At 40.4% G+C, this 22,593-nt stretch overlaps 3 protein-coding genes across 3 annotated transcripts; 1 reads left to right on the top strand and 2 right to left on the bottom strand.

Moving 5' to 3' along the window:
* Positions 1-232: 232 nt before the first annotated feature.
* ahi1 (Abelson helper integration site 1) lies at positions 233-10,480 on the bottom strand. The gene is made up of 27 exons (XM_070842127.1): positions 10,391-10,480; positions 9,919-9,997; positions 9,322-9,440; positions 8,485-9,062; positions 8,317-8,405; positions 8,031-8,217; positions 7,496-7,688; positions 7,318-7,413; positions 7,034-7,219; positions 6,684-6,836; positions 6,045-6,177; positions 5,722-5,845; positions 5,190-5,419; positions 4,476-4,579; positions 4,165-4,283; positions 3,554-3,684; positions 3,326-3,466; positions 3,012-3,205; positions 2,866-2,911; positions 2,665-2,717; positions 2,205-2,322; positions 1,827-1,885; positions 1,571-1,636; positions 1,320-1,482; positions 1,137-1,222; positions 688-776; positions 233-520 (listed from the first exon to the last, which is right to left on the bottom strand). Exons 2-27 carry the CDS (start codon positions 9,926-9,928, stop codon positions 340-342), a joined length of 3,648 nt encoding a protein of 1,215 aa, XP_070698228.1. The 5' UTR covers positions 9,929-9,997; positions 10,391-10,480; the 3' UTR covers positions 233-339.
* Positions 10,481-11,275: 795 nt separating this feature from the next.
* On the top strand, positions 11,276-16,164 carry LOC139211842 (uncharacterized). Its single transcript, XM_070842255.1, has 13 exons — positions 11,276-11,502; positions 11,838-11,957; positions 12,597-12,716; positions 12,872-12,991; positions 13,536-13,655; positions 13,789-13,997; positions 14,096-14,141; positions 14,215-14,339; positions 14,539-14,670; positions 14,751-14,865; positions 14,988-15,122; positions 15,229-15,354; positions 15,500-16,164. The coding sequence occupies exons 1-13, from the start codon at positions 11,301-11,303 to the stop codon at positions 15,631-15,633; spliced, it is 1,704 nt and encodes a 567-aa protein (XP_070698356.1). The 5' UTR covers positions 11,276-11,300; the 3' UTR covers positions 15,634-16,164.
* Positions 16,165-16,215: 51 nt separating this feature from the next.
* map7a (microtubule-associated protein 7a) lies at positions 16,216-21,591 on the bottom strand. The gene is made up of 15 exons (XM_070842256.1): positions 21,453-21,591; positions 20,586-20,690; positions 20,364-20,438; positions 20,077-20,240; positions 19,872-19,971; positions 19,575-19,691; positions 19,171-19,337; positions 18,836-18,972; positions 18,501-18,739; positions 18,229-18,382; positions 17,971-18,139; positions 17,721-17,825; positions 17,511-17,561; positions 17,145-17,367; positions 16,216-16,648 (listed from the first exon to the last, which is right to left on the bottom strand). Exons 1-15 carry the CDS (start codon positions 21,577-21,579, stop codon positions 16,611-16,613), a joined length of 1,971 nt encoding a protein of 656 aa, XP_070698357.1. The 5' UTR covers positions 21,580-21,591; the 3' UTR covers positions 16,216-16,610.
* Positions 21,592-22,593: the final 1,002 nt, after the last annotated feature.

The raw sequence follows: 22,593 nt of genomic DNA, 5'->3' as shown, positions 1-22,593 counted from the left end.
AATATTACAGATGTTTTCTATATCATCAGTAAAAATGTACAAAATAGTAACTTTAGGCTTTTGTCAATAAATATGTAAAACATACAAAAAGAATTCTTAAAATTATACAATTTACACAAAGACAATTATTTTATTAACAAATTAAACATTTCATTGATTGATCTGAATTATATGCAATACAGAATATGGACATGACGCCTGTTTGAATAGAAAAAAATCAAGACGTCAAAAATGCAACGCACTTGCGAGGTTTATTGTCATCACAAACACGTGTTTTATATGAAAAAAAAGAATGAAGATGAAAGCACTCGAGTTGAAAACAATCATGTGTCCGTGATTTCACGGATCTGGCTCGAAGGCACCGTTAGTCCTGCCCGTCGGTCTCTTTGGGAGAGGTCTGTCTGTCGATCTGCCTCTCCTCCTGGTGCTGGTCGACTCTGAAGCGTCTGCATCTGAGGATATGACTTGAGATGAAGGTGCAGTGACTCCGAGCCTTTTTACCTTCTTTTTCCTTCTAGCTCTGTGGAAAAAACACAGTTTACAATCAGTGTTCAATATTTCTACACTATAATATAACATGTTTCATGAAACTGTGTTGTCTTGCTTTTGGTTAAGAACGACAACAGGAGGAGCCTCATGCAGAGTTCAGCAACCACGACCCTGTGAATGTAGTCGTTAGTCACTTACCTGGCATCAGTCAACTCAGGTTCAGTGTCAGAAAGAGTTGGCTCAGAAAGAAACCTCAGTTCCCCAGAAGAACTAACTGCTGCAGAAACCTTGGAAAAGTAAGGGAAGGAGAGGAAAAGGCATTGTATCATACAGATACTCTAAGACAGGCCGCAATCATGCATTTTTAGGCACTGAAAAGTGCTTTAAAGTGACACTCCTCCCAAAATCTTTAGGTCTTTTAAGTATTAGGCCAGAAGTGGGTGTCTGAAGGTCAAAATGAAGATTGTTGTGGAGTATCACAAACAGAAACAGAGACACCATAGACACAAGAGGAAGAAGGCAAGCATCTGGAGTAGAAGAAATGTATACACCCCTACAGCCACACCCTGTTTCACTTCTTTTAGCAGCTTATTAGTTACTAATGAAAAAAAGATATGATTCACAGGACAGACATTCTGTCTCCTTACCCTGGTCGGTGTTGACCTGTCAAAACTCCCTTCAGACAAGGCTGTGTGCGCCTCTGCAGACTGACTCGCCCCTTCATTGGAATCTCCTACAATACAGAGTAAGTCAGCATCTGGGACCACATTTGGAAGTTTTAAATAGATTATCCATTATGTGTCTATCACAGAAGAATATAATCCACTTACTCTGATCTGCTACATAAGAGGCAAGAAAATATCCCTGCTGGCCATTGGCCAGACGCCCAAACCACCAGTTGTCGTTGTCTTTGTACAGCACTTGGATGACATCACCGCGGCGTATGGTCAGTTCATCAGATCGATTAGCTCTGTAGTCATAGAGCGAAACGACCTAGAAGAAGCACACAAAGGTGGAGGGACTGAATATGAGAGGGGAACGGGTGCATGTGTTTGATCTCACAGCTACAGTGGATACTTACTACTTGTTGAACGGGGGCAGAGTCTGTTTCCACATGCATGCCTGGAGAAAAGTGGTCAGGAAGGGTCTGATGGACAAAAGGAACATTATTTTAATCCTGTAGCAGCAATTTTCGTGGACATGTGCTATGTGGTAGTTGACTTATCAGTGCTGTAATCTTCGTCTGATTACGATTCTTTACGACAACAAAGAAAAAGACACAAAAAAATTGTAGTAAATGAAGAAACACACTAATAATAATAATATCACAGCCTTACCGACTGAAGCCTAAAAGATGAGGCTCCTTTAAGACGTTGACCAACTGGGCTGAACCCGCCTGAAATTACAAGAAAAACAAAGAGCATAAATATTTAATCTTCGACTGTAACACAATCCAGTCAGTTGTGTTTACCAGATCACTTACGGACACAGGTGAAAATCACAAGCGGCCCATCTTTGTCTCTGTGTATAGTGTACATGCTCTCAGAGACTCCCAAACCACACTGCTAGAAGCACTTGGTCTTGGTCGCCCCATGCTATACTTTGTGTAGCTATAATCTTGGAAAATATTTGGCCTTGCATCTCACAGAGCTGCAGCAAAGCCATTCATTGGCTAATGACAAATAACAGCGTGATTAACTGAACAAGCCACTCACGGTTTTGGGTGCTCAGGGCTGCCTGGGGTATAAGCTGCTCCGCCAGAGAGCCAGACAACTGCAGCTTGGAGTGCGGCGACAGGAGAGACGGCGGTGGTAGCGAAGCATTTAATCCCGTCTGAAAAGAAAATACTGCAGTTGAATTGCATGGCAATTTATTTCACTTCAAAATAGCAGTAATTTAAAAAATACTTTTTATTTCATGTAAACCTACTCAGCCCCCCTAAAGCAATTCTCCTGGTCTCTGATTAATGTCAGGTTCACAGCAATATACACTATATAACTTCATAGAATTATTCTTTTGGGGTTTCTTTTTCAGGACTTAAGAACAAGCTGGTTTGACAGAGATAAGAAATCAATGTTGTCATGAAAAGCTCGGCAGGTTACATCACCATCTGCGACTCAAATAAAGACTTGAGTATACAAAGGTGTGTTCAAGGAGCAATGAACAAAAACTCACTGTGCCGGAGTCTGAGGTCAAGCTCCTCCCAGTATGAGTAATGCCCATTTTCTCTGGAAACCAAACACATGAAAGTCAGAATATTTGTCATGTAAATAAAGAGATGGCGCTGTTGCACAGGTTTATCCATATGCCATGCAGCACACCATGTTCATTATATAGCACTGTGCAATGGTTAAAACCTAAAAACAAAATTAGTACCTTGCTCATAAATGTATCCAGAAGTTGAAGTCCTCTGATGTGGTTCCTAAAAAATGTTTGGGGTTAATGTGAGTTCAAGTGTACTGAATTTCTGCATTTCTATGTACTGTATACATATTTCAAAGAAATAGAGGATGAATACTTACAAGTACGGAATCCAGTTGCTCCTTAACACACTGCATTTTCAATGCAAGTCTAGTTGTCTGGGCAAACTGGTCCATGCCTGAAGCAGTAGCTGTGTCCTGTAACGCTGGGGGGTCTGGTGTGTTTCTGATGGTTTTGGTGTCTGCAGAAGCTGATCGGCTCGCGGCTTTTATATTGTGCCCCTCCAGCTGGGAAACTGTGTGATACAGCATGACACAGTATAACTCAGCTGACTGAAATTACATTCAGATCTGGGAAAAAAGTGAGTGATGACAAGATCCACTAAAAACAGCACTTGTCAGGCGTTTTCACAAACCTTTACGATCGTACAGGTACACGTGGACAGGCTGGCTCTGACCAAAGGCACAGAAAGCAACCATGTTTTCGTGAGGGTGGAATGACACGCCGTGGAGAGCAGTGGGGTAACAAAGCTCAGAGTAGACTGCAACTTGGTCACCTGAGAAGAAAAAATAAGCAAATTAAGAACTGACTGGCTAGTTGTTAATGCAGAAAAAATATGAATAGGAATGAGCATGATTCTCACCTGTGTCTGTATTCCAAACATACGCCATGCCATCTTCGCTACCAGAGAAGATGAAGTTCCCACATGGTGTGAAAGTGCTGTAGATCCTCTCTCTGTAGTTTGTGGCTCCAGTGTACTTCTTTACAGCCAGGCTGGAAGAGAGAGATACATGCTGATTTCATCAGCTTGTTGATACATCTCCCTGACATTTCTGTACAACTGTTAGTATTGGTTATTTTGTTTGTGTGTGTGTATTAAACATTTTCCTTTGCTTTATCCTAACACAATTTGCTCCGACAATGAAATGTATTCCATCTAACCCAGAAATGGTGAGTATGGGCTTCCTGAGATTCGATAATCACTCAGGCTACATAATCTAACTTTAATAGGTGCTCTGTACTGTCAGATTTGTGAAAAATGCATAATGTGTTGATTATGCTTGATGTAATACTGATGTTTTATAGTAAATACAGTCAGTCATAACAAATCCCCAAGCCTTTTTTTGAACTGAGTAACTGAAATGACTATACCAGGAAACCAAATCAGCAGCAGCACTCAAAAAGCAGAGTAAGTGGTTCACTGTTTCCAGTAAAACAGATGGTACTTTTTAAGTTTTGTCTTATCTTGTTTACATTCTCAAGTCCATCATCCTCAGGACACTGTCTTTGGCATGGATAAGCAGGCACCGCCCATTTGGATGGAGTTGCAGCATGTTGACTGGGATATCGCTGAGGTCACTCTCATTAATTTTCTGCCAAGAGAATACAAGCAGAATTTCACATTTCTTTTATACTGTATAAGCAGAAGCTTTTCATTGTGCAGTAGAGCTTTTGTCAAACCATTTTAATTACTAGTTTTTAATTAGATCATAATGTGACAAAGTATGAGTATACTGCATGATATGTGCGTGTAGACAAAACCTTTCAAATATCATCTCCTGTACCTTCTCTATACACCAGCGATGACATGGATGCCGCTTGCTGTCAGTTACTGAAGTTTTCCACACAATGATTGAGCCTGTATTGTCTGCAGAGAACATTCTCCTTCCTAAATACATCAAATACAACAAAAGGAACATCAGCTATGAGAAGGCACAGTATTCTTCAAGCGTCACATTTCAAAAACAGAGCACCACAATTTGCTTTACAATAGATGGTCAAGAATAAAAATATTAAACAAGATCCCCTGAAAAATGTATTCAAATGCACAAATGCATGAAACTCGTGGCATGTTTCAATAGATGCCTGTGTGTCGGCTACAAAGGCGACTGGACTTTGGTTTATGATTATGAAATGAATATTAAAAGCTAAACAAATTCCATGTTGGTAGTCCACAGACATAAAGAGAAAATTGTTCAACAACTCGGGCGAGCCAAATATAAGTTCCATATGTAAAGGCTTGAATTGTAGCAAATCTCCAGTAAATCTTGATGTACATGAAATAAAATAACCCTACATACCACCTCTATATCATTCAGTATTTCTTTAATGTGCATAAAGTAGATACTATTTACTGTCATACTGCCATCTAAGCATAAACACATTCAGTCACATCAACTCATTCTTATCTTGTGCAGGGCAGCCTATCTAACATGCACTGGGTGAGACGTAAACACTATGGACTGGAATATGGACCATGGACTTAAAAAAAGCATTACCTTCAGAGTCAAAACAAACTGTGTTGATGAAACTGTTGTGACCCTCAAACTCCTGCAGCAGCTGGCCATTCACATCATCCACGTCAAGTCTCCACACTCGTACCAGAGAGTCGTAGCCCCCGGTCACCACCAGGTTCTGGGCTGTGGGGTGGTACTGTGCACAGTACACAAAGGATGGATGAGGGAGCACCTTCTGGGCCGTACCAAGGAGCCTCTCCACATTCCACTCCCTGAGGAAGCAGGGCAAGAAATATTGAATAATGCAAACACCATTTTTTTTGTGCAAAGTAAGTGCGTTCTTTAAATAATACTCTTGAGTCAGACAATCACCACCCAAACCATATTGTGTCACACTGGTAACAAAAAGACATACTGGGCCACTTTCTACAGTGAGTGCTTACTCCCCCTAGAGGTGCTACAAAAAACAGCAATTCAGTCACCAATAGTGACACCTTATACAGAAGTGTTGTAGTCACTCTTAATCACTTTTATTAATCTGTTATTTGATATCATCAAACAAACAGAAACGTACCTGACAGTTCCATCAGAGGAGGCAGACAAAAGGCTCCGATCATCTCTAGACCAGCAGAGGTCATACACTATTTTGAGATGGCCACTGAAGGCAGCCAAAACTTTACCAGATGGAATCTCATACACTGAAACGACAAATGAATTGTTTTTTTTTTTAAATATACATTTTTACTTTTTTTGTATATACTCAGAAGTTATAGACTCATGCGATAATCTCCAAAGCTGCTCATGACTACTTGGTATAAACAGCAAGTTAATTAGCTGGAGATTTCTGCAAGAGGAGCGTCAACAGTGGGGGCTTCTCACAGATGAGGTGTTGCTTACCTACAACAGGGAAAGCATCTCTGTCAGCACAAGCAGCAGCCAGTCTGGTCCCGGCTTTAGAGAAGAGCACCGTGAAGCAGCCCATCTGACCACCTCGAAATGCCAGCATAGGCTTGTTAGGAATTCGACAGACCTGTAACAGAAATACACCTGTTAAAGCTTGTACAGTCAACCATGTTTCAAGGATTGGTTCACGTTTTTTCAAGTCTGTGTTGAAACAATACTAACACGCCCATATATATAGTAAGCGTGTAATTATTCCTCCTGTCCACATTAGCTGTAAAGAGATTCCTCTCTAACACTGTGTAGATGTATTGTATCTAATAATTATGTGGCAAATCCACAGTCCTCATTTTGGGGAAAAATACATTCAGCTGAAGATAATGTGAGGTTTCGGCAGTCTGAGTTATACAAATCTAGTGGGGATCTTCCAAATGTACAGTATTTTGTCTCCCATTCACACAAGATCATGTCCATCCTGTTGATTTTACCTCATACAATACATTCTGTGCTGATGCAATCTACAACAATGAAATATAATTCAACTGAACAGAGAACAGTATTATACAAGGACATTCAGCAAGTCATAACAATGATTAGTTAAGACTGTTACAATTCACATTTTGACTAAAGACCAACCTGTCCAGGCAGCCTGCTCCATCTCAATACTGACGGCTTGGTGTCTAGAGGCTGTGTCAGGCTTCTCTTGGTGACCTCATTCTGCAGTTCACTATAGGAGGTGCTACCCCTCTCCTCCTGCAGTGCCATCATGGACCGCATACTGGGGTCCACCTGCAGAACAAAAACATCCCAGCTTCAACATATTACTGAATCCACTTCAACTTTACACCAGATTATCTGAAACATCTACAGTATTACTAATAGGTAACAAACAAACATTTGCATATCTAAATACCTGCAGTAGAATTTCATTCATTATGAAGATAAATAAATAATTCATGGCAGTTATAAAGCAGCAACTAACTTACATGCTCAGGGAGTTTAATGCCCTTCACTGTGACATAAAGAGTGGATGCGTATTTGCTTCGGGGGTACTTCCTCCACCACTCGACCACCTCCACTGTTTTAGGTTGTCTTTTTGCCCGAGGTGGAGGGCAGAAGAGCTGGAGGCGAAGTTTACTGTCGATATTCAGCACACCATTTGTGCCGACAAGCTACAAGAGGATACAAGGAAAAACGAGAAGTATTACACTGAGCAATTAAAAACAAAGTCAAATCTTTTCTTTCCAAATGACCAGGCCAAATATAGAACCTTGAGGAACGCCCATGCAATCTTTCTGAATCCTCGTTCATGCTTGTCAACATCAACGTTGGCTCTTGCTTCTTCCATGGTTATGAAGTCCAGGATCTCCACAAAACATTTGAATAAAAACAGTTATTGACAGCTGCATTGAAATTGGCCGATCATGTCTAAATGAAGTATCTCTTACTTCAAAAAAGAGTAAAACTCTGGGGCTGTCATCACTTTGTTGAACAAAGTATCCAAAGCGTTCATTGAAGATGATCTGTTCCTGCCACTCAGGGATGATTGATTTGTTCTTCTTGAAGTCAAAAGGTTGAGTCATGATGGGGAGAATGTGGTCAACGTTCTCTTGCTCATAAAATGAAGAGACTGGCCGATGGCTTTAAGAAACAGACAAAGACATAATTTTCAAACAAATACATAAAAATAATGATACTGAAGCTGCACAGTTAGGAAGTTTGCAGTATATTTTGTGCACTAAAAGATTTAATCACCCTCTACCTTTGAAATAAGACATTTAAATAACTGTAAAGCATGTCTAGATTTAACTAAAACATCAATAACAATGCTCCAAATTTTACAAGTTACAATTAAGTATCCAAAGAAAGAATGTACCGGACAATAGAAACACAGCTGTTACTAAACCAATACAGGCGTGAAAACACTTAACATTAAGTAACTGAATTGCAGTAAAGTAGGTGCCGGAGAGTGTTCATTCTCACCAGTCTTCTTTCTTCACATACTGTCCAGTGATTTCATCAACAACATGGATCTTCACCATTGGGTGTGAGATCAGTAGGTCGGTCTTGAGGCGATCTGTTCTGTGGACGTATACTCCCAGCACAAGGCTGTCATCAAATGTTGGTTTCTGGGGGACTTCTGTCTCAGTTTCACTCTCTTCTCTGACGACTGAAAAATGAAAAAACATTAAATTCATCAACTTCTTAATTGTACCAACTTTTTAATGGGACTTTGTAAAGAATTTCCTGAAAATGAACATCCAGTCACCATGCTTTTTCTTCTTCTTTTTCTTCTTTCCCTTGGATTCTGTTTCATTTTCCACATCAGCATCCTGGTCAACATCTTCATCTTGATCCCTAGTGGAACAAAAACTTATTCAATATTCTGCTATAACTGCAGCCCACAAATCTATATCATATTAGTAGGTATACACACCCTGCTTCCAACTGTGTGATTATAGATTTCAGCTTTTTCTTCTTCTTCTTCCCAACATCATTATTTAGTGCAACATTTTGGGAGACAACACTCTCTTCCTCTTTGACCCTTGTCGTCTTTAAAGTCCTCTCCTCCTCCTGTGCTATCTGCTGCTGGTATTCATGCAGTAGTTTGTCCTCCGCATCCTCCACCTGACTCTCTGCCTTGGCCTCGGTAACTCCTTTGCTTTTCCCTTTCTTACTCTTACGCTTTGGTTCCTTTCCTCCACCCACATCACCTGACTCAAAATCGATCGCAGTCTTGGAAACATCTGCATTCTTCTGGATGTAACTTGTGGTGTCATCAGGTACAGGGACGGAGGGAAGCTCCCTCTTATTTTTCCGCTTGCTTTTTGATGTTTCAATCTCCTCTTGGTTTTTACTGTTGTTTATATTAACCTTTTCCACTGTTTCCCTCTCTCTCCGCTTATTTTTGGTGTAGCGAGGGCTGCCCTGTTCGGGATGATATGTGTTCTGGAGGATGGTCTCATCATCCTCTGTGCCCTTCTCAAGGTTGAGATTCTTTTTCAGGTTCTTAAGCTAAAAGAAAGAGGGGGAGGGAGAGCAAAGAAATGCCTTCGATAAGATGTCTACCATTTTAATAGGTTTGCATGAATTTGCAGTGCATTTTGGAGAAAGCAAACCAAGTATACAAACCAGTTTTAATTTGAACCATAATCTAAGCTGTTCTGCAGCATAGCCTGTATGTTTTCCTGTAAGTATTTCAACACTTAACTATCAGATTTTGGAGGTCTGATGTGATGATCTCCACCACAACTGCATATATTAGAACACATACCACAATAGTCTCCTGAGATTCAGTGGCTTTTTTCTTCAACTTTTTCTTCTCTGAATCAGTGTATTTCTTGAAGACTTCATTGAATCTTTCCCGGGTCCTTGCCCGGTCGTCACTCTCACCTGCAAAAATGGGCAAATTTATTCAAGTACTGCACTTAAGTACATTTTTTAGGTACTTGTACTGGATTTGTATTTGCACTTAACTTCTACCCCACCAATGTGTTCTTACTTCATGTCAAGGATTTCCATACATACAAAACATGATTAATAAATAAAGCTAAGGTTAAAGCTACCCAAAAGTGTATAAAATAGTTTAGCCCACCTCAATTAGCTACCATATTAAAATGCTGCTTACATAAATGATAATAATAATCCACTAAGGTGATACACACACATATATATGTATAATAATAATGTAAAACTCAGAGATGTGTTACAAAAATATGTTACTTTTGATATATTTTGTTGACAATTTTTATTGCCTTACTTTCACCTGAGACGGGGCATTTCTACAGTGTGGTATTACTACTTTCGCTAAAGTAAAAGAGAGAGTATTCCTTCTACCACTGGAGTGCTGAGGGTACAGCAGGAAACTCACCTGCTGGCATCGTCAAGCACCGTAATATCTGTCATTCTGAGTGCAAAAGCAAAGGAATCCACAGAAGAAGGTTTTCATCCTAAAAACACAACAGAGGGATAATGTTAACGGTGCACAACAAAATCGCAGCAGGATCAGCAGGAGCCTGCGCTGCTTTGGAAAGTGCCCGAGTAAGCTTTAATTTAGCTGGCTAAGTGTTTCGTTCAAGTTTAAAAATTTGAACAAAACACTGACACAAAAGCGCGTAGTGTTTTGGGAAATGTCCCCGTAGCTGAGGCTAAACCCATATATTTGTCTGTGGCTAAAACAACATTAGGAGAAGCAGCCTTTGTGAGAAGCTAACCGCTAGTTAGCCTGCTAGCTGCTAACATTAGCTAGCTTAGTGGCATTGTTAACTTTCTGCGTTTGGTACAGTAAGATTTGATTTCTTCAACAAACAGTCTGATATTCAATTGAAGCAAAATCTACGTACATGTGTTTTAAAGCTCTGACTATGACCTAACTACGGGTATCTGCGTGTATCTACCCTGCAGTGATTGCGCTGTCCTCAACTTCACCAACGACGCTGTGACCGTTTCCAAGTCAACCACAGCAAGGGTGAACGTAGGGGCGGGGCGTGCCCACCATGTTAGTGACGTAGTAACAAAAACAACAAATTAACCAATGAAACTAGAGTACACAAATTACGTAAACAGTGTGGTCCCCCTCACCGCGGAAATAAATATTTATTAAAAGGGCGCATTTCAGTGCAGTTTTAAAGTGCTACGTGCGTCTTTTCCCCATTTTGTCCAACTTTAAATATTTACATTACATATTTGCATTAACCATTTCCACTACTCCATCACATTTACACGATGCAGATAAACATTCCATGTTTTACTGTTGATTGATTGATTCCTTTTTACTAGCAGAACACAGACTCTCTCTTCAAGGGTGAGAAAATACAAAATATAGTATATGAATAACACATACAACAGATACATAACATATACCAACAATAAAAGAGCGAAAATAAATAAATGAATCAAATAAAATAAAAAAATGATAATTAAGCAGGTATGAAAAAGAAACATTAGATGATTGTAAAAAGTGCTTCAATGTAATGCAAGACCACTCAATAGAAGAATCATCAACCTCATCTCCACCACCGCCTACACTTCAATAAGGGGCCAGATTTTGCTGCCAAAACACACAATACTTTAAATTCCTAACCTGAAAGGTTTCAAATAAGCATTGTGTAAAAGGTGTGAACAATGTAATGTATTGTCACACTGTGGCGTAAGTTACCTTACAGTCACGTGACAGGCCAGTGGGCGTGTCTACGTGCAGGTTGCGTATACTCGGCAGGTGCTATAGGCTGCCTTGCCACTGAAGATGTAGTTATGGCCTCTGGGCTTTGTGCAGATTGTTCCCGAGTGCTCAAGGAATTTACTGCTCACTTGAGGAAAGTTTTCAGAGAGTTTGAACAAAAAATAAGGGACGTTTTCAGAGAACTTTGCCAGTGCACCTGCTTTAGGATCACACCTGAGAGGAGTCTCCTGAGGGTTACGACCCAAGAGTTGCCCTCTTTACACACTCTGTATGGTAGGAGCATTGTAGCTGTTCATTTTCTTTGTTCTAGACAGCACTGTTGTGGCGGGGGAAACACGCCCATACAGACTGTACCTGTCTTTTTTTATTTATTAGACAAAGTTCACTGAGTTGATATAGATAATTTAAATTTAGATGATTAAAGTTACATCTACAGTCTCTTTTTTAGCTTCAGAAAACAAATTCTGTTCTATTATTTTGTTCCAGTTCTTGGCTTTTATACACATTGTGTACAAATTCAGAATAAAGCAAATGTGTCTGTTCATTTTATACATATCAACCCTCATGTTTGGGAATATTAATCATTGTTTATATGTTTCCTCTCTTAGATGATGAAACTCAACTGCTTGCTCAGGAAAGTCTACAGGCGCTGAGCACGCTTGCAACCTCAGAAAACAGTGATCTACAAATGACAGCTGCCTTGTATTACTTATATCTCAGTCATCATTGTGAGTAAAGAAATCAAACAGATTTTTATGTTGCTTCTGATAATCTGCAATCTTCATGGCACATAAAATGAGACTATTGTTTGCGCTCAGGTTACTCGTGTTGCTCACTGTAGAGATAAGTTCTCTAACGTGTATGACCAGTATTATGCAAATGTTCAACCGTATCTTTTTGCCAGATAATTCAGAGTTGGCAGATAATTCTCAGCATATGTGGGCTTCAGTGTCATTATGAAGAAAACATCCACAATAGTGGATTTTATTTTGAAATCTCTCAGTATGATATAACTGCCAGAGCACTGGCTCATATAAAGTGACTTGTATCACTTGTCACCCAGTTTTCTCTTATGTCAGATCATCGCATTGATAAGCTAAGTACACGTTATGTCCAGTAATATGCAAATGTGTGACCACATTTACGTGGATAAGGTTGGTTGGTAGGTCTTGTTTTAAAATCAACCACCAGTCAAATATTTCAGGTTAATCACTAACTTTTGGCTTTTGAGACTGATGGCTAATTTAGGTTGTATTCAATTTATAGCTCATTCTTGATTTTTCTAAAAGTACTTTGGCTATCAACAAATCTAACGGACTTATAAAATTCTGTTTCTTTGTTTTGCTCTTTTCAATTGTGTGTCACAGTGAAATCTCCCCTTCCAGATGCCTTCATGGAGCCAGTCATGGCCTTACTTTTATCAACTGACCTAAATGTGCAAAAGACTACCTCCCTCTCCTTGGTCAATCTGTTAGTAAAGAATAACGGTATTTAAAGTGTTGTCTTTTTTTAAACTCATAATCTTTAGTCTCTCCTCTGTTTTAATCAGCATAATTAAAAATGTATGTAAATGTCCACCTAAAATCACATAGTTTATGTGGAACAAACTGTCATAAATACTGTCCATGAAATCTGATTTCAGTGTGTAAAGACTTGGTGATTGAAATGGGGATGCTGATGCCCATACTGGAGCTGTTCCAGTCTGGTGATGCCATCGCTCAGTGTCACTCATGTGCCTGCATCACCATGCTGGCCTCCTCAGGTTTGTACACGCTGTCTTCTTCCTATTATTATCTAATACTTCTCACACCTGTCTAGACAGTAATGGTCACTTGCATTTGCTGAAACTTTTTAAAAGCAGAAAAAGAAAGAATAGAAATATAGAAAACATAGCAGTCAATGTATTTGTGTATTTCTAATTCGACCAGCTATACATATATTAGCTTTGACAGTAATGTATATGAAATTCTGTACACTGCCACATATACTTAATGAGCTTGTACTGTGAGACAAATGGGAAGAATGAGAGGATAGCGTGGCAGGAAATGATGGAGATGGTCACAAAGGTGAAATAGATAAAAGGAAATGTGTTTCATAAAATGCTTGTCCATGGATTCTAGTCATATTCATCATATCATATCAACATAGGAGGGTGAAAATCAACTTAAGTGTTTCTAGACAGTGAGTTTGTATTCACAGCATCAAAGCTCAGGACATTGTATCCCTGCAGAAAAACAACATAATATTTTAGGTCTGTTTCAATCATCTGAGCGTACATGTGAAGGTTTTTCTCTCTCTCCAAACAGAATCCAACAGGGAAGCTATTATGGTGGATGGAATTATACCACTGGTGGCTTTAGCAAAATCCTACGACCCACAAGTGCAACAGAACGCCTCTTGGGCTCTGTTACATCTCACGCAGTCAGGTGGGATCATTTCCTCTAAATCTTGACATATTTTTCATAAAAGCAGAGGCTGCTGCGTTAAAGTTCTTTCCAGTATCTCTTTGCTTGAACATAAAATGGAAACATTATCCAAAACTTTTTCTACTTTTTCCAGATTGGTCAATAAGGATTTTATGTCAAGCAGGAGCCATTCCTGTCCTGGTGCTTCTGCTGCAATCCTCAGATTCAGAGGTTCAGTTTTACAGCTGCACTGCTCTGTGCAACATCGCTGCCATCCAGGAGCATCACCCAAAGTTGCTCTGCATTGGGGCTCATTTTTTGCTCAAGTCTCTTCTGACTCTCATGTTTTCCTCTGTGCAAAAGGTAATTGTGAAATCCAGTTCCTGATATATGAATCTGAAGGTAAATCAGGTTCATATAATGCAATGTTTGATAAAAAAATCTTTTTGTTCCCTTTTCAGAATTCAACCCAAGCATGCAGATGTCTACAAACTCTCTCAAAGAATGGTAACGATGAACCAAAAAGCCAGAAATTGACACTGTACCCAAAGCAGATGTTATCCAACATTTTTTTGTGCAGTTCTGATCCAGGAGCAGCTGATGGAGCTTGACTGTGTGTTGCCTCTGAAGGTGCTGCTGAAAACCTCCTCTCCTGAACCAGCCCTAACACTACTGTCTGCACTGTCTGCACACCCACCAAACAATGTATGACTTCCAACGCTGCAAAAACATAATAATGATGAACTCTGTGGCGTGTTACAACTGTCAAGTGGTTGAAAAATTACTTATTAATCTATTGGAACCTTGTATTTTCTTCTCTTGAACCAGTAATCAATGGATGTCAAAGAAAGAGACTGCAGATGTAGCAACTATTCTGTTTAATATGTCTGTGGTTTGATTCCAGGACATCCTGGTGAGTGAAGGACTGTTGGATACAGTCGGTCAGCTGCTTCATCATCACAGATCCAGCTCTGTTATTATAGCACACAGCTGCAAGATAATCACTGACCTGTGCAGCTCTGGTGTGGGTCAGCAGGTACAACAAGGCCAAAATTCATCATTTTACATTGATAAACTCTTGATAACTTAACAATGAATCCCATCATTGTTATCTAGGCTGCGATGGAAAGTCTGTGTTTATCAGGACTCCTCGGGGCTCTTCTGTCTCCCGCCCTGTCAGATGAGACCTTGCAGCACGTCACATCACACTTGCATCACCTGATGACCTGGGGTGAGTGACCTTATTTTTGATTTGTCTGTTCTGTTCTGAATGTTTGCTGTAAAATATAACTCAAAATATCTACTACTCAATAATCAACTTTCATAATCCTTCACAATTTGTCACTATTACAGATAATCTTGAGTCTAACTTGTCTGCGATAATAACATCAGAACAAGTTTCTAGACTAGTGAAGCTGTCGGGACAAATCCAAAATCCTCAGTTGTCATACCACAGTGCGGCCATCATCAGCAAACTGGAAATGACCGGTAATGTTATGTGCAAATATGAGAAAACATCAAATAATCAGTTTGGTTTTAAATGAAGCATATTAAAGATTGTTATGTTCTGTATGTTTTCACACTGGACATCTAGGGGAGATGATCCAGTTACTGAGACCTCACTACATTACCATGTTGGAGTACCTGCTGGTATTTCTCAGAAAGAAAGATGTTAAGCTCCAGCAGCTTGGCATAGTTACAATATTCAACCTCAAGAAAGGTTTGTATTTACTGTACTGTATATCTATTTATTTGGCAACTGAGGGTTCTGCAGCCATTTGGATTATCTTTTCATAGTAGATGTCCCAAAGCCAATTTAATATAACCACACATTGTAATTCAGCTATTTTCATCTTCCTCTGCAGATGGAGACTTTTCATCTCTGTTGGCTGACAGCGAGCTGGAGGCTGAGCTCTGTAAAGTGCATGCACAGACGGAGGAAACCAGACGGCTGCTGCAAATGATCCAGCCCCTTTCTCCATCTTGTTTTAACCCTTAACTTTCTCAGGATGTGCACAGTGTGGACTGTGCAAGGTGTTTACATTCATGTGCTATATGGACAAGCAGCATTTTTATATTGTTTTTGGTGTTTTAATGTGTTTATTTGGCTTCAAAGTTTACAGTTAACAAATTAAGTAGAAAAACAAGGCAGAGATGCGGCATGGTATCAACTTTAATTAAATGTGCCATATATTTTAACTTTTTAATAGGTCAAACAGGTATAAGCACTACTTAAATTATTAGATCAAATATTGGTGATCAGATACATTTGTTTTTATATGCTTTTAATATAATAAACTCACTTAACCTCTATGCCTCAAACTGTAAAGTGATTGCGCGATATCAAATAAAGCAACTGTGAGTGCAATAGACGTTTTGTGCATTGTATTCTCTAAAACAACACTCACAAAACTGAAGCAAAGTCTTTGGAAACTAAGTTCCTTAGCAGCTTTGAAATATGTGATTGCTATACTTCACAAAATCAAAGAGTAAGATACTTCACCAACAACCTAAACTCTTGTATTCTCAGCACAAACTGCCACTTGAGCTATTCTAATTCCACAGTGGCAAAACTGAGGAAGGAAAAGTGCGTAGATAGCAAGTAATATCAGGAATAAGCAAAAAGCATATGGCTAACATGTGATTGTTGGAATGGCTATTCCTAGTATTTCACAGAGGCAACACTCTCCATAACTGATAAACGGCATTTGGCAGCAAACTATCATTACCACTGTCTACATCTATTGTGTTTTGGATACTTGTTATTTCAGGAACCTGCTATACGGAAGAAATTCATAAATAGCCCAATATCTGTGCCAAGGTTACACACACACAAAAGTGACCAAATGCTGACATCCTCAGTGAGAGGCAAGGCTGTAATTTTACATGCTCTTTCAAGGTGCTGAAGCGCAGCGAAATGGCTGTACTGCAGTAATTCCAGTGTGTCACGGAGAAATCACCGCTCTCCATCAATCTTTAAACCTCTCCCCACTCTGCAGGTGCTCTCAGATGACCTCTAAAGAAAGCACAACAGGGAGAAGAAAACAGTCAGATGTTTCAGAGCCGCTTAGGAGACTCTTTCATAACATTTGATTTTTAGAATTTTCATTAATGGATACTGTATACAGGAAACGTCAGCGGCAGCTATCACTATCCACCTTCGAATACCATAGGAAATCTCATTCACCAACCTAAATGACTACTGGACCTTGAAATTCACAAGCATTTTTACCATTACCAGCCTTACATGATTTTATACACACTTTCCAGGCTGATGCACGCTGCCTGCACAGATCATAGTTCAAAATGAAAGTATGATCCTAATTGTGTGGTCTGCAGACACTGCCATGGCTATTTAAAGCTGATGGAGCATGTCTGCTGTAAGTGTCTAGGTCCATAAGGTGTCTGACTTCTAAAGAATCACTTCACAGAGCCAAAAGTTATCAGAACCTGGTTGTTGGTTGGTATTTATTTCGCATCCTGAGGGCTCTGAAGTTTTCAGTTTCTCACCTGCTCGTTGGTGGGTCTGGATTTCCTCCAGGCCTGAGAGAGTTCTGAGAGACCTGCGTTCCTTGAAGGCCACAACAGGTATCATGTCCTCCTCATTGTTCAGCTGTGAGGTCTTAGTCCCCACTGGCAGTTTGACAGCATCTTCTATAGTGCCATTGTGCACAGGCTCTGTGTTTTCCTTTGGTCGGGATTCATTTGGCAAGATCCTCACTGGTATAGATTTCTGTGTTAAAGTGGATTAACCAATTTAGTCAAGGACAAGCTGGCTTTTAGAAGTGGAACTAGTTACTTATAAGTGGCTGCTGGTCATGCGTCATGAGAGCCCTGCAGCAATGTACTTTTTAAAAACTGAACACTAAATCTCACCGTATCTGGAGAATCTGTCCTTCTAGTTCTCCGCATGATCTCCTCAAGTCGCTGGAAAAGAAAACGTCTTTTATTAAAACACTATTACAGTAGGCTTTTTGAAAACATTCAGTCTCTTGAGTAAGACAGAACTTTTGATAGCACTTTGAACACAGATGTGTACAAATATTGTAATCTAACTTTTTTTTAATCGAACATTTTCAAACTCACCTTCTTTCTTGCTTGGCGCGCTGCCTCCTCTTTTTGTGCAAGTACTTCACGCTCTTGTCTCAACTGCTCCTCTTTAGCCCTCTCTCTGGCTTGTTCCTCCTCTCTCTAAATTAGACAAAAACACACAAAAACAGCGAAAACAGGAATTGTCAAACAAAAAAGATCCACAAGGATGCCAGTAGATGCAGATGAGTTTCCTTCTGCAATGCCTCTCACGCACTGAGGAAATGTTCATGTTTGCATTTCCCACCTGTTTCTGCAGAAGGGCGGCTTCCCTCATAGCCTGAGCTCTTTCCTCCTCAGCTCGTCTCTGCTCCTCTTCCTCCCTTCTCCTCTTCTCCTCTATGAGACGTTGAGCCTCGGCCTGTTGTCGTGCTCGCTCCTCTGTCCTCTTGCGCTCCAGTTCTTCACGACTGCGCCTGGATGTCATACATTCAGAAATCTTAATCCAACTCTAACGCTTAAAGGCGCTACAGCAGTCTGTCTCATAGGTGGACGTGCTTTTTACCTTTCGGCCTCCTCTCTTTGCAGGCGCTCCTGCTCCTCTCTCTCCCGCTGTAGTCGGGCTTCTCTCCTCTTCTCAGCCAGGAGACGTGAGGCCTCCTCTGGGTCTGAAGTCCCAGCTGAAGGCCTGCTGCACATGACTTCAGGAGGCTGTGGAGCTGGATGAGGAGGCGTTTTCGGAGGACCTTATGAGAAACAATGCCAACTTCAATATATATCCAAAACACATACACACACAATACTGCACTTGTTGTTTTCAGCATTTCGCTAGCTTACTCTCATCTCCGGCTGTTCTGGATATAGCCTCAGTCTTTTTGTCGGGCAGGTTTGAAAATGGAGTCACTGGTGGATTTCCAATCCTCATTTTCCCTTGTTGACCTTCAGCTGATGTTCTGACAGGCCTGGAGTTACCAGGAGAGAGGGCAGATCTACAAATGGCAACATCTTCCTCAGGGACCGAAGGGAGCTCGAGCTGCAGCGGAGCTGAATGTCTGCTGATTGATCTTTGGACGGTCCTTTAAGAAGAGAGCAGATGTCCCAGTTTGTTCATATAGCGTTAACTATGTCATGAACGTATAGTGGATGCTTTAAATTACAAACGTTCGACCTACCGTTCAGGTGAAGGGGAGGCTGTTTTGCTTTGTGGAACTGTGAATGGTTTCACTTTGGTGTTGATGGCATGTGAGCTGGTATCTGAGCCACTGTTGGAGTTCTTCTTATTAGGGTGTTGCTTTCTTGCCGGTTTGATCTAAACCATAAAGAAGATAAATATGTGATTATCAGAATTACATTTTCACATAATTCTCCTTTCAGTACAAAATTATGGCTGAAAAGTTAAAGACTGATAAAGGAGGCAGCTGGTTAATCCTAAAAATAAAAATTGATACAAGCACTATTATTTGGCAACACAGCATGTATATAAGACCAAGGGAAGATCTAGAATTACCTGTGCCACATTGATGCTTCTGTGCTGGCTGGTGCTGGGACTGGGGGAGGCGGATGGCCTGTGGTGAACTGAACCAGACTGGTGCTGGGGCTTGTGAGGGGTGGTGATGGTGTTGGTGGTGGTATTCATGGAGTGAAATGAAACTGCACGGCGACAAACATGGACAACTGAGCCAGTGATTTGTGCCATAATTATGGTAAATTGGAGGAAATTTGGACAAATGGTGAAACAGGTGATGGAAATGTGACATGTGCGTAAAACAGAGAGAAAAATGAGCAGCTTTAGTAGTCAAAGAGCCTGGGAAGGTTAGTTGTAGTAGTATCTTCATGCATGCACTACACATCACTAGCATTACCATAATATTAAAACAAGTAGGTGCATTCTGTTATCATGGGAGAGAGTACCTTCTTCTCCTGACTGACAACCAGCGCTCTTGCTCCTGGCCAGATAAGAGCATGTGGGGGTAAGGAGGCGACTGACCAAGTTCTTCTCCCATGTTGTCAGTGGTAAGCGACGTGGAACTAGTGTATTAATCAGTATAGAGTTTTAAGTGCAGCAAAAAGAAAAGATAAGGCACTCAAAGAATTGCTGTGTTAAGACATGTTATACAGAGAATAGATAATGTTAAGTGTGGTGTTATCAGTTGAGAAAGATGATGTTAAAAGACAGGAAAAAAAGAAAGCGCATTCATCTATACTCACCGTTCTTGTTGAGCTTCCTCCCTCTTGAATTTTGACTGAGGTTTTGTTGGACCCTTTGGCTCTTCTCCAGAGTCCTACGCACTGCAGATTCATAGCGCTCCTTAATTCAGGAAAACAAGCGTCAGTGTTGATGTTACTCAATCCAGAGCTGTGAAAGCATCAACCTCACTAAAAATAAAAGTTTATTTCCACCATCAAAACTCACTTTTTCCTCCTTCAGTCGCTGTTTGCGCTTCTCCTCCACAGCAGCACGCCTCCTCTCCTCTTTGAACCGCTGCTCCAGGAGTTTCCTTTTGCGCTCCTGCAGTTGTTGTTCATAATATCGCTTGGCCCGCTGCTCCCGCTCCACCCTGCTCAGCTCCCGAGAGGCTGAGGAAAAAAAGTTACCCAGTATATATACATTACTCAGTTCTGTATGCTAACCTTATTAGAAATTGAGGACAATGAGTTTACATTAGTCTGTGAATTTTACTCCTGAGGGAGCTCACATACCAAGTAACCTCTGGTGCTCTTCTCTTCTTTCCCGTGCAGCTCTCAGCCTCTCATCGACATTAAGTCCATTGGCCACTAAAACACCAAAATAATACTTTGCAGTCACTGCTTCGATGCCAAAGTGATGTCATTATCATATTAAAAAAGTAAAATCAGTCATTAGTCATCAGTCTAATATGATGGCTGCTTAATAAAATGGTGAATGTGAGAGCTGTATCAGACCTGCAGAGGCCCGTGCAGTTGCTGTGTTGCAGATTTGGGCAGACTTGTTGACAGGACAGGCTGTTTTCTTTGCCTGTGAATTTGCTTTGATATAAGCACCATTGTCTATATGAGAGGGAAAAAACACCATGGTATTTAAAAAAAAACATTAAAAAAATAACCCTGACTGCTTAAAGGTTTTATTTTCTTAACCTGACACTCAATATTGTCTTGATATATGGATTTTCTTCTATCTCGAAACAATCATGGGATTCTACCCCTAACTGCATCTTTTAGTACAGCAGATGATGTGGACGGGCTGTTACTTATAAACTGAATATCAGCTTGAAATGTGTCCTAAATGATAACTGTTATGGGCAAGGATGGCCTTAGGGCCAGTCACAAATAAAAGAGCCATTGTAAACTGCCTGCGTATAAAAAGCGAAGGGAACATGCTAGCACCTGACCAGTCCACATGAAGAAGACTGAAAAAAATCAACAAAGGTAAAGACATAGAGGCCCAACACAAGACTTATTAGTAAATGGTTTAAATGCGCAGTGGGAAAAAAATCACATGGATGTATTCCTTCAGGGTTAAACGATATCAGAATGCTGCCTATTCTATTTGTATTATGTAATCTGTGTCCACAGATGTACCCTGATCGCCTCATGTTCATGGTAACCATGCTTAATTATGAATGAAAAGATGATAAATGATTTCTGAAAGGGAATGTACAATCTATACAATCTATTAATGCGTCATCAACTTGATCAGATGATCCTGTACTTAAGCTCTACAGTCATTCAGCATTTGCTTCAAGGAAAGGCTTGTTTTTAATCAGATACCCCACAAATCCATTTCAAAATTACAGTATAAAAGCTACTAACCTCTTGTTTTTCCAGGTACATTTTCCTTCCTCTGGCTCTCGATGGTACGTGTAGAAAGTGGTCCCTTCGATGGAGGGACGACACTTGGTTTCTTCTGCACAGCCATGCTAGATATTGAGCCTGGCATACCAAAGCTCTCACTCAAAACCAGCCTCCTTTCTCTCCTCCTCTTCCTCCTCCTCTTCCGAATTTCTATTTCAAGATGCCTTCGGGTCCTCGCTGTGCAAGTGTGCTGTGCAAGGAGGTGCCCTCTGCATCAGCTGCTCATTCATCTGTGCCTTACAAGCCAATGGAGAGAAAAGCAGGAAAACAAAGCATCCAGCTATACCGATGTCCAATGGACTTGAGACAGATTAAAGCGAGGTTATCCACATGAGAGATTTACTCCTGTCTCTTTTAAGGTTATGACAGTCTGGAGAGATTCTGATCCTCAATGAGTCTCGTCTATAAAAAGGCTACTCCCCCTTTAAAGATCTCACCCTTGTGAGCTGCTCTGCTTTACTTTCACATAATAAAGCTGTGTCACTTTAATTCCCCCACCACTCTGCCTGCTTGCTAGATGGAAGTGGCCACAGGATTGCAGCGTTTCCTGGAGACAGAAAAAAATGGAAGCAAAGCTGAGAGCCTGTCCTCATGAATAATTAGCATCACAACGGTGGTATAATATTCAGTCACATACATTTCTCTCTCTCTGACGGACTCAGTGTCCTCAATAGATGAGGCAAATTGTAAGGTTTTTTTCTCCCCATGATGCCTCCTTGATGAATGACACAGTATGACCACTAGATGGAGGTCTTTCTTTCTAGAGAACAAGCTGAAGACAGCCTTGCCTTTAAATGGCTTCACCTACATTCGACCAAAACATTTTTATTCAGTGCTAGATGAGCAAAAATATCCATTGAATTAAAATATTATTCAAAACTCTCTTTATTTTCCAACATTCCTAATTATCAATTTATAGACTGATCTGATGACAACCACTCCGCCACAGTGCAGCCTCACAAAGCCCCTATCATGGCCACCCACACAGCAAAATATGATTGATTTAACAATGACATTTTATCAGGTAGAAGTACTGAATTTAGATTGATGCCTGAAAACACTGTTGAATCTTCTTAACGGTCAACACACTTGCCATCGT

This window comes from Pempheris klunzingeri, chromosome 13 (assembly GCF_042242105.1).
Source record: "Pempheris klunzingeri isolate RE-2024b chromosome 13, fPemKlu1.hap1, whole genome shotgun sequence".
In the NCBI taxonomy this organism is placed as follows: domain Eukaryota; kingdom Metazoa; phylum Chordata; class Actinopteri; order Acropomatiformes; family Pempheridae; genus Pempheris; species Pempheris klunzingeri.
This window is presented reverse-complemented; position numbering and strand designations above follow the sequence as displayed.

What these genes read in the sequence shown, in the direction of transcription:
- ahi1 (XM_070842127.1), bottom strand. An exon ending in AGTTTGTTTTGACTCTGAAG is followed by an intron (nt 4,580 to 5,189) that starts GTAATGCTTTTT and finishes TGATGTATTTAG; the next exon opens with GAAGGAGAATGTTCTCTGCA. An exon ending in AGCCCTGAGCACCCAAAACC is followed by an intron (nt 1,886 to 2,204) that starts GTGAGTGGCTTG and finishes TTGTAATTTCAG; the next exon opens with GCGGGTTCAGCCCAGTTGGT.
- LOC139211842 (XM_070842255.1), top strand. Translation starts at nt 11,301, where the DNA reads ATGGCCTCTGGGCTTTGTGCAGATTGTTCCCGAGTGCTCAAGGAATTT. An exon ending in ACAAACTCTCTCAAAGAATG is followed by an intron (nt 14,142 to 14,214) that starts GTAACGATGAAC and finishes TTTTTTGTGCAG; the next exon opens with TTCTGATCCAGGAGCAGCTG. An exon ending in AATATTCAACCTCAAGAAAG is followed by an intron (nt 15,355 to 15,499) that starts GTTTGTATTTAC and finishes CTTCCTCTGCAG; the next exon opens with ATGGAGACTTTTCATCTCTG.
- map7a (XM_070842256.1), bottom strand. Translation starts at nt 21,579, where the DNA reads ATGCCAGGCTCAATATCTAGCATGGCTGTGCAGAAGAAACCAAGTGTC. An exon ending in GAGGAAGCTCAACAAGAACG is followed by an intron (nt 19,692 to 19,871) that starts GTGAGTATAGAT and finishes TTAATACACTAG; the next exon opens with TTCCACGTCGCTTACCACTG. An exon ending in GAAGCATCAATGTGGCACAG is followed by an intron (nt 18,973 to 19,170) that starts GTAATTCTAGAT and finishes TTTATGGTTTAG; the next exon opens with ATCAAACCGGCAAGAAAGCA.